Source organism: Oncorhynchus mykiss, chromosome 3 (assembly GCF_057628025.1).
Source record: "Oncorhynchus mykiss isolate SJ-2025 chromosome 3, ASM5762802v1, whole genome shotgun sequence".
NCBI classification, from domain to species: Eukaryota; Metazoa; Chordata; class Actinopteri; order Salmoniformes; family Salmonidae; genus Oncorhynchus; species Oncorhynchus mykiss.
Window position 1 is genome coordinate 92,365,963 of NC_143024.1, and position 11,020 is coordinate 92,376,982.

Below are 11,020 nucleotides of genomic sequence, written 5' to 3' on the forward strand. Positions count from 1 at the left end.
GACGTTGCCCCTAGCGATGGTCAGTTTGTTCAGAACGGTGACGTTGCCCCTAGCGATGGTCAGTTTGGCCAAATCTGTGACGTTGCCCCTAGCGATGGTCAGTTTGTTCAGAACGGTGACGTTGCCCCTAGCGATGGTCAGTTTGTTCAGAACGGTGACGTTGCCCCTAGCGATGGTCAGTTTGGCCAGACCAGCGACGTTGCCCCTAGCGATGGTCAGTTTGTTCAGAACGGTGACGTTGCCCCTAGCGATGGTCAGTTTGGCCAAATCTGTGACGTTGTCCTTAGCGATGGTCAGTTTTTGCCAAATCTGTGCCGTTGCCCCTAACGGTACGTGCAGACTCTGACAGGACATTCCTGGACTCGTTCTCAACTGGCGCTCTCCTCCCGTGGGTGATGACATAGGTACATCTGGGACACATCAGGGGTGTACAACTATACCTCTGCCTTCTGGCTTGTCGAGGGTCGTGAAAGGAAACTTTCTTGAATCAAAAACGAATTTCTGCCCGACATAGAATTCAATGCAATTCAACGTCAGGTTTCCAGGCAACTGCTTGTAGACAAATGCACTAGACAGCGGAAAGTGAACAACAAATGTGGCAGTTCATGTCGCAGGTTTCAGCAGTCGTGCAGGGATAACTAGCTATGCCAAACATGACATTATTTTAGCTAGCTATCATGCGATTAAAAATACAACGAGATGTTTTGCGTCTGTAAAATGTTATTAGTAGCCTGACGGTGAATCGTTTATTTTCTTTCACATGAATTTCACATTTCACCTGGAAAATCTTTCAACTAGTTTGATAGTTACTGTTAATGTTTGAAACGTGCTTGTATTAGCTCTCATATCTGGTCCCCTCGACATAAACCAAATAAAAAATGAACAGCATATAGCCGTAATTACGGTATATTCTTATTTGCTGATTGTCCGTCTATCAATGATTTCACAAGGCTACAGCACCCCCATGTGGCCCAGTGATGACAACGCATACAATAATTCACCTTGGGCAACATTTACACAGACTCCCCATGTCAATAGACCCCCCCCCCCCCAAAATAAATCTGACATAAAAAGTGATGGATCAATTGACACCCATATAATTCTACTAATATCTTGAATCTTTATGACAATCTTTCATATGAATCAATCTCAACAAGAGTATTTGAAAATAGAGATAAACAGAAATAGAAACCAGTCAAATTAGACAAGTTCTGTTGGGTGTTGTCATTTATCTTTATTTTTGAACAACACCATAGAACATTAATCAGAAAGGTTTCTACGCCCTCGATAACTTTCCATGTCATCCTTTTGGGACGGGACCATAACAAAATGAAACCGACTCATAGGGGGAAACTGCAGCACATTAAGAGGGACAATAGACAACGTGTGTTGGAGGTAAGAGACAGTTGATACATCACTTTAAAGGAAGAGGAGAATGACATCATAATGACTATAGTGACGTGGTGGATGAACCACTTGGTTGTTGCTGTTTTTTGTTGATGCTGCTTCTGCTGCTGCTGTTTTTGTTGTTGTTGTTGTTGTTGCTGTCGCTGTTGTTGTGGTTGTTGTTGTTGTTGCTGCTGCTGCTGCTTCTGCTGCTGCTGTTTTTATTGTTGTTGTTGTTGCTGTTGTTGTGGTTGTTGTTGTTGTTGCTGTTGTTGTGGTTGTTGTTGTTGTTGCTGTTGTTGTGGTTGTTGTTGTTGTTGCTGTTGTTGTGGTTGTTGTTGTTGTTGCTGTTGTTGTGGTTGTTGTTGTTGTTGCTGTTGTTGTGGTTGTTGTTGTTGCTGCTGCTGCTTCTGCTGCTGCTGTTTTTGTTTTTGTTGTTGTTGTTGTTGTTGTAGATAACTTGATTCTCTCTACTTTCTCAGCCTCTAGTGGTCACAGCCAAACAGCTCCAGGGCTGTCTTGTGCTCCTCGGGAATAGCCTTGGCCATCAGCATGACCTTGACGCTCTGAAAGTGGAAGTAGTGGTTTCCCTTGAACAATTTCACGCCCTCTGGGCCGCACATCGCAGCGTCCACCTTGTTGAAGAGGGTGAAGGAGCCTTCTTTAACTGGAACAGGTGGGGAGGCCTTCAGGTCAACATCGTAGACTGTCTGACCTGGGGATGGGGGGGGGGGGGGGGGGGGAGAAGCTCAATCAATGCATCTGTCTCTCATTTATGCCCATCTCTGAGTGACACACGTTACGGGAGAGTACCTGTCAGTGGGACTATGTCCCCATCTATTGGCCTTCATTTGTATTGCACCGTGAGTATGTTGTTGCGTTTGAACATGGCTGAAGTGATTGCCCATATAGTTGATAATGTAGGTGACTATCGGTCACACGGTTACCTTTAATGACGTGAGCGATGTGGTGGTCCTGACACACGAAGGCAGCGTCGATAGGGCCCTCCACTCCCAGCACCTCCTTCAAAGGTTTGGGGGACCCGTCCAGGTGGGTGTGGGGCTCCCCAACTTTGTAAATGTACACCTTGTCATCCTGCACACAATGAGAGAAGTGTTGGTTTATAATTTGATTTGATCTAGTGATTTTATTTGACAGATTAAAAGGAACTGATGTATTGACCTAATTGTATTATCTCTTGACTAGTTTTAAAATGTGTACATGTATATCTTTTTTTTAAGTGTATGGTGCAATACATTACATAGATACAGACATGAACACGGTTCTATAGTTAACCATCAAACCCACAACTAATGTACTGGGGCTTGATTGAACCAGTTACCTCTCATTCAGAAAATCTGTTATATACCTGGGGCTTGATTGAACCAGTTACCTCTCATTCAGAAAATCTGTTATATACCTGGGGCTTGATTGAACCGGAGTTACGTCTCATTCAGAAAATCTGTTATATACCTGGGGCTTGATTGAACCGGAGTTACGTCTCATTCAGAAAATCTGTTATATACCTGGTGCTTGATTGAACCAGTTACCTCTCATTCATAAAACCGGGCGATGCTGAATGTCAAAATGTTTGTAAATCACTGGGGTTAGAGCGGGAGCTCATCCAGGGTCAGTCCAGCTAACAAATCCCTTCTCCTGATCTCTTCCTGATCTCTTCCTGATCTCTTCCTGATCTCTTCTTGATCTCTTCCTGATCTCTTCCTGATCTCTTCCTGATCTCTTCCTGATCTCTTCCTGATCTCTTCTTGATCTCTTCCTGATCTCTTCCTGATCTCTTCCTGATCTCTTCTTGATCTCTTTATGTCTGCCTTCTTTCTGTCCAAGGTGTGTGTGCGTGCGTGTGTGTCTGCAGCAAACGACAGTAGCTTACCTTGACCATGTAGAGGTGGTTTTCATAGGAGAAGGTGGCATCCACCTCACTGTGCAGCTCCTTGAAGTCGCTCTCGATGGTGTCGGCTGCCCACGTGTCGTTGCCAGCATCTTGCTCCAGGAAGTGGTGGCCTAAAGGTCAAGGGTCGGGAGGAGAGGTTAGTAGGAGAGAAATGAGAGGAACATATTATCAATTTTAAAAATATTTAAAAAACACAACAGCAATCTCAAAACGCTCGATGTAATGAGATAATGTCAACCGGAATTAGACTTAGACAATCAATCCCTTCAGGATGTCGTCTCAATCCCTTCAGGATGTCGTAGCGATCCCTTCAGGATGTCGTAGCGATCCCTTCAGGATGTCGTAGCGATCCCTTCAGGATGTCGTAGCGATCCCTTCAGGATGTCGTAGCGATCCCTTCAGGATGTCGTATCGATCCCTTCAGGATGTCGTATCGATCCCTTCAGGATGTCGTAGCGATCCCTTCAGGATGTCGTATCGATCCCTTCAGGATGTCGTATCGATCCCTTCAGGATGTCGTGGCGATTTGTTTGTGATAGTTGCTTTGTTTTGCTGCAGCAATTCTGACAATTTGTATAGAAATCTGTTTGATTGGACCATTTTATCAGTAAAAGTGTGATGATTGGTTTGTAGTGCGGCGATGTCATTGTAATATGTTGTAATATTGCAGTAATTTGACTGTTTTATGTGGTTAAGACATCCAGCTACAGTAAGTAACAGTGGTCTGACCTCTGAAGGCGTAGATGTTTCCGGCGTCGTCAGAGGTGATGGCGTCCAGGTGCACACGGCTGCAACGCTCTCTCTCGATGTGGTCTGTGGTGTCTCCTGCAGCAGAGACACAATACTGGAGCGTGAGTTGTTTGTGTTAGATATTATTCCTTCTCAGGTTTGGTGTGATGAGGAGACTACAATCTCTCTCTCTGTCTCGTTATCGCTCACACTCTCCCCCTCTCGCTCTCTCTCTCTCTTCCCCCCTCTCTCTCCCTCTCTCTCCCTCTCTCTCCCCCTCTCTCTCTCCACCCCCCCTCTCTCTCTCTCCCTCTCTCTCCCCCTCTCTCTCCCCTCTCTCTTCCTCTCTGTCGCTCTCTCTCCCACCTTCTATCTCTCTCACTCTCTCTGCCCCCTCTCTTTCACCCCTTCTCTCTCTCTTAATCTCTCCCTCTCTCTCCCCCCTCTCTCTCCCTCTCTCTCCCTCTCTCTCACTCTCTCTTTCTCTCCCCTTCTCTCTCTCCCTCTCACCCTCTTTCTCTCTATCTCTCTCTCGCTCTTTCCCCCCTCTCTCTCTCCCCCTTCTCTCTCTCTCTCTCTCTCTCGCTCTCTCTCCCTCTCTTTCCCTCTCTCTTCCCCCTTCTCTCTCTCCTCTCTCCCTCTCTCTCTCTCCCTCTCTCCCTCTCTCTCGCTCTCTCTCTCCACCTCTCTCTTCCCCCTTCTCCTTCTCCCTCTCTCTCTCTCTCTCTCTCTCCCTCTCTCCCTCTCTCTCCCTCACTCTCTCTCCCTCTCTCCCTCTCTCTCGCTCTCTCTCTCCACCTCTCTCTTCCCCCTTCTCCTTCTCCCCCTCTCTCCCTCTCTCTCTCTCCCTCTCTCTCCCTCTCTCTCGCTCTCTCTCTCCACCTCTCTCTCCACCTCTCTCTTCCCCCTTCTCTTTCTCCCTCTCTCTCACCCTCTTTCTCTCTCTCTTGCTCTTTCCCCCCTCTCTCTCTCCCTCTCCACCTCTCTCTCGCTCTCTCTTCCCCCCTTCTCTCTCTCTCTCTCTCTCTCCCCCTCTCTCCCTCTCTCTCCCTCTCTATCGCCCTTTCTCTCTCTCTCTCGGTCTTTCCCCCCTCTCTCTCTCTCTCTTAATCTCTCTCTCTCAAACACAAAATCCTGCTGTTGTCTTTTGTCTCTCACCGAACTTGGAGCACTTCATGAAGTAATCGCGGGCCTCCTTGGGGTACCTCCCGTGCACCTCCCCTGTCTTAGGGTCGAACTTGGAGAACTGGTGTCCATGGAAACAGTAGTAATGCTCCATGAAGCGGAATGCACTGGTGCAGTTGGGCATACCCTCAAACTTTTTTTCCTCAACCTTCTTCGTCTTCACATTGTAGTGGTAGATTTCATCACCTGGGAATAAATGATATGGACAATTTTAACACGAGCAGCTGCTGAGCCAGATAAACTGTAGCCAGTGTTACAGACTGCCGTGCAACCAACAGAGCAAGTCGAGACGTCGCCAGCGCTCCAGCCTGCTTCACCTCTATCTACAGACTGCCAGCCAGACCTGCAGCCATCGATGCCCAAGCCAGCACCTCAAACGACACTCCAGCTTCAACTCCAGCTTCAACTCCGATGCCGGTCTTGTACTTGCAGATCTGCTCGGGCGTGGACTTGACACCACCAGATTCAGTGCCAGATTCTGGATCCACAAGCCTGGACCAGATCTGGGCCTACTGGAAATGACCAGTAGGAGACCAGTAGTGTCCAGAACACATGTTTATTGCCACACTCATGACAGGCACACACAGCAAACAGGAAGTGAACTAGGTAGAAGTGAACGTGGTAATGTAATGGAACAGAAGAAACAGATAATATACTGTATATTACCACAGAGTATCAGCAGTGTTGGCTATACATTAGTACTGGCAATGTGATATATACAAAGCAGCAATGGTATAGCAATGGGCTAGCAGGCAGTAGTAATAGATATAGTAGCATTGGCGGTGCTAATAGTGTGACTGGTAATAAGCATACAGTAACACATAGGGATCACCCTGTACTCTAAACCGACATCTCTATCGGAAACCACCACACGGTGGCAATCTTTTTTCAGAGCCTTTATAATACCTTGTAATCTTCCATAGGTGTTTTTTTATGTTGAGAGTTTCACACAATATCGAGATATCGACTCACCCTTGAAGAAGATGACGGCGTCTTCCTCACAGTCGGGAGCGGGACACACCACAGCAGCGTCCAGGTGGTCAGGGATACCAGGGAACACCTCAGAGATGTCCTTGGGGAAGCCCGTCTCCAGTTGGTGTTTGTAGTAGCTGAAGACTTTGGTGTCCTGCACAAGAGCAACACAGGACAGAGGTCAGAGGTCAGAGGTCAGCCACCTCAGTTAGTGAGCTAATAAATAAAAGTGGATTTAGGCCCTGGCTTCTTTAGTGAATAATATGAAATATATATATCTAGTCAGAGCAACTCATCCTCTACCCATCCGCTACTCAGAGAAACATATCCTCTACTCAGAGCAACTCATCCTCTACTCATCCTCTACTCAGAGAATCTAATCCTCTACTCAGAGCAACTCACCCTCTACTCATCCTCTACTCAGAGCAACTCATCCTCTAATCATCCTCTACTCATCCTTTACTCATCCTCAACTCAGAGAAACATATCTTCTACTCAGAGCAACTCATCCTCTACTCATCCTCTACTCAGAGAATCTAATCCTCTACTCAGAGCAACTCACCCTCTACTCATCCTCTACTCAGAGCAACTCATCCTCTAATCATCCTCTACTCATCCTTTACTCATCCTCTACTCAGAGAAACATATCTTCTACTCAGAGACACTCATCCTGTACTCATCCTCTACTCAGAGAAACATATCCTCTACTCAGAGAAACTCATCCTCTACTCAGAGCAACTCATCCTTTACTCATCCTCTACTCAGAGCAACTCATCCTCTAATCATCCTCTACTCATCCTTTACTCATCCTCTACTCAGAGAAACTCATCCTCTACTCAGAGAAACTCATCCTGTACTCATCCTCTACTCAGAGAAACATATCTTCTACTCAGAGAAACTCATCCTGTACTCATCCTCTACTCCGAGAAACTCATCCTCTACTCCGAGAAACTCATCCTGTACTCATCCTCTACTCAGAGAAACATATCCTCTACTCAGAGCAACTCATCCTCTAGTCATCCTCTACTCAGACTAACGCATCCTCTTCTCAGAGAAACATATCCTCTACTCAGAGCAACTCATCCTCTTCTCAGAGAAACATATCCTCTACTCAGAAAAACATATCATCTACTCAGAGAAACTCATCCTCTAGTCATCCTCTACTCAGACTAACGCATCCTCTTCTCAGAGAAACATATCATCTACTCGGAGAAACTCATCCTCTACTCATCCTCTACTCAGAGAAACTCATCCTCTACTCATCCTCTACTCAGAGAAAGTCGTCCTCTACTCAGAGCGACAATATAACTTTTATGAGTCCTTGTTGGAGGGGAATTTGAAATGTTCATTATAACTTTCAAACATGTATGAGTTCTTTAGAACAACATTAGAACATGTATGAGTTATTTAGAACAACATTAGAACATGTATGAGTTCTTTAGAACAACATTAGAACATGTATGTGTTCTTTAGAACAACATTAGAACATGTATAAGTTCTTTAGAACAGCATTAGAACATGTATGAGTTCTTCAGAACAACATTAGAACATATATGAGTTCTTTAGAACAACATTAGAACATGTATGAGTTCTTCAGAACAACATTAGAACATGTATGAGTTCTTTAGAACAACATCAGAACATGTATGAGTTCTTTAGAACAACATTAGAACATGTATGAGTTCTTCAGAACAACATTAGAACATGTATGAGTTCTTTAGAACAACAATAGAACATGTATGAGTTCTTTAGAACAACATTAGAACATGTATGAGTTATTGTAGGAGGGATGCAGTATATATGGACTGTACCAAGTGTTTCTAAGGGATGCAGTATATATGGACTGTACCAAGTGTTGTTAAGGTATGCAGTATATATGGACTGTACCAAGTGTTGTTAAGGGATGCAGTATATATGGACTGTACCAGGTGTTTCTAAGGGATGCAGTATATATGGACTGTACCAAGTGTTTCTAAGGGATGCAGTATACATGGACTGTACCAAGTGTTTCTAAGGTATGGACTGTACCAGGTGTTTCTAAGGTATGGACTGTACCAGGTGTTGTTTAAGGTATGGACTGTACCAGCATGAAGAAGATGTGGTCATGCTCCGTGGGTTTGTCTGGAAAGTGCATGAGGAAGGCAGCGTCCACGTGCCCCAGATGGTGATGGTCATCCAGCTCAGCGAATGATTCGTTGGAGAGCTCAGCTTTACCATGGAAACCCTTGAACACATGGCCACCTGGCAGAGAACACATTTAGTCAGCCACCATGGGAACAGAGAAAAGGACATTCCACAGAGCCAGCCCTAGTTTCCTCAACTTGCTTACAAAACTGATTCAGTATGCATTAATAGCTAGACAATATAGATAGAACACCCCTTGGAGTCTGGTTCCTCTGTAGGTTTCTTCCTATGTTCCTGCCTTCTAGGGGAGTTTATCCTAGCCACTATGATTTTGCATGACTTTCTCTCTGGGATTTTTAGGTCTGGGTTTCTGTAAAGCACTTTTGTGACAACTGAAAAGGGGCTTTATACAATAGATTTGATAAAGCCTACTGCTGAAGAGCACCTGTCCGATGACAGAAAGCACATGACTTGTGACCAGAGTATGTGAGCAGAGTTGAGCGGTTGGAAATCCTGCTCATCAATCATGGAGAGGTTGCTTGAATCCAGTTCTCCATGTCCAACAACCAAAAACGCTGCTCCAAATTCGCTCCATTCATTAAAAATCACTATTTAACCAACACACGTCTATTTTTGTGACTACCTGCACTAACCAATTTGTTTTTTTAAGTATTGAAACAAACCATATGGATTTTAATGAAAAGTATTATGAATTAACAGGAAAAGGTGATTGTAAGAAGCCAAAATCATTTGAAATAGGTTTTGCAATGAAGGTCTACAGTAGCCTCAACAGCACTCTGTTAGGTAGCGCCATGGTGTAGCCCGGAGGACAGCTAGCTTCTGTCCTCCTCTGGGTACATTGGATTCAATACAAAACATAGGAGACTCGTGTTTTCATATTTATTTGAACAAACAAATAGGCTACATGGTAAACAGCATATAAACACACTAAATAGGTCAGGAGCCAGACAGGGTGTCCAAGAAGGAATGAAAATGAATTATTTTAGGCTATGTTATTGAAATTATTTCAAGGCTATAGCCTACAAAGAAATACATTGTGAAGCATTTGCGAGTGTCGACACAATAGACTGGTAGGTGTGCCACAATAGACTGGTAGGTGTGCCACAATAGACTGGTAGGTGTGACACAATAGACTGGTAGGTGTGACACAATAGACTGGTAGGTGTGCCACAATAGACTGGTAGAGACACAATAGACTGGTAGGTGTGCCACAATAGACTGGTAGAGGCACAATAGACTGGTAGGTGTGCCACAATAGACTGGTAGGGACACAATAGACTGGTAGGTGTGCCACAATAGACTGGTAGGTGTGACACAATAGACTGGTAGGTGTAACACAATAGACTGGTAGGTGTGCCACAATAGACTGGTAGGTGTGCCACAATAGACTGGTAGGTGTGCCACAATAGACTGGTAGAGACACAATAGACTGGTAGGTGTGCCACAATAGACTGGTAGGTGTGCCACAATAGACTGGTAGAGACACAATAGACTGGTAGGTGTGCCACAATAGACTGGTAGGTGTGCCACAATAGACTGGTAGGTGTGCCACAATAGACTGGTAGGGACATAAAGCTCTCAGCATTTAAACAACATTTCGTCGTATTAAATCATTATAGTCTATACATTGCGCATATAGGCTCTGACTTACTTAGAATGAAATACAAATTAAATGAAAAATTACTTATTGGGGGCTTTTGAATTCATTTTTATGAACAGGAGTCTGACCAGTCTGGGGTTTCAGGCTCATGTGATGTTACCTGGAGAGCAGGCGGCCAGCGGGGAATATCCTCTCCACACTTACAGGGCCACTGGGGATGATAAACATCATGTTGGCCAGTCTTGCCAGGCTAGGCAGAGATGCAAAGTTTTTTTTTTTTTTTATGTTTCTAGAGGTAGTCTTAAACGTTTTTAGCCAAAATAATCCAATCATAACGGAAAGCTCCATGATCGTGGGAAAATGCCAGGACTGTTGAGTCAAAATCCTGTATGGCCTTTTGTTTAGATACTTGATCAAAAAAGAACGAAACGTTTAAAAGATCAGATTTTTTGTTTTATAAATACTTTGCTACAATGACACACTTACCTACTCACCTCGTTCCTTTATTTTAGTATATGCACGGATGTATAGTAAGTACATCACTATACTTTTGGTATAAGTGTGATTTCAGCTTCGTCAATGATTCTTCAGGTTTGGACCTTTCGTGTAGCCAGCGCGTAACAACTGTCATGTCCCGCGCGTAAAACAATGACGTCAGGTCGGTAACCGAACAGTTTAGCACCGTACCAGCAGGTGGCAGTCAAGCCTTACACATAACAGTGGACATCTACATGACCACACTCCCTCGTCTTTGTAAGGCTTCGAACACACCGACCGTGTCATTGCGCAAAATAGGACGCAGCATCACCTGGATGTGTGTGCAAAAAAAAGAGTTTCTAACGTTCACTTCCTGCTACCATTTCTGTCAAGCCGTCACACACAGTTTGACGCACACGTTTCATAAATCCAATGTGTTTTATTTGACCTTTATAGGAAAATATAGACATAGACCATGTAGATAGTTTATTTGTTCACCTTTATATAACCAGGCAAGTCAGTTAAGAACAAATTCTTATTTTCAATGACAGCCTAGGAACATTGGATTAACTGCCTGTTCAGGGGCAGAACAACAGATTTGTACCTTGTCAGCT

General features: G+C 44.5%; 1 protein-coding gene across 2 annotated transcripts in view; it reads right to left on the reverse strand.

The window, feature by feature from the left end:
* Window positions 1–1,214: 1,214 nt before the first annotated feature.
* hpxa (hemopexin a) overlaps window positions 1,215–11,020 on the reverse strand; it is a 13,165-nt gene continuing 3,359 nt past the window's right edge. For both annotated transcript variants that reach the window (XM_036975308.2, XM_036975307.2), the window contains exons 3-9: window positions 8,268–8,425; window positions 6,185–6,338; window positions 5,186–5,398; window positions 4,028–4,123; window positions 3,278–3,408; window positions 2,334–2,481; window positions 1,215–2,101 (exon numbers count right to left, since the gene is read on the reverse strand). In XM_036975308.2, coding sequence (XP_036831203.2) covers window positions 1,872–2,101; window positions 2,334–2,481; window positions 3,278–3,408; window positions 4,028–4,123; window positions 5,186–5,398; window positions 6,185–6,338; window positions 8,268–8,425 — 1,130 coding nt within the window. In that variant the 3' untranslated portion in view covers window positions 1,215–1,871. The remainder of the gene's footprint in view (window positions 2,102–2,333; window positions 2,482–3,277; window positions 3,409–4,027; window positions 4,124–5,185; window positions 5,399–6,184; window positions 6,339–8,267; window positions 8,426–11,020) is intronic.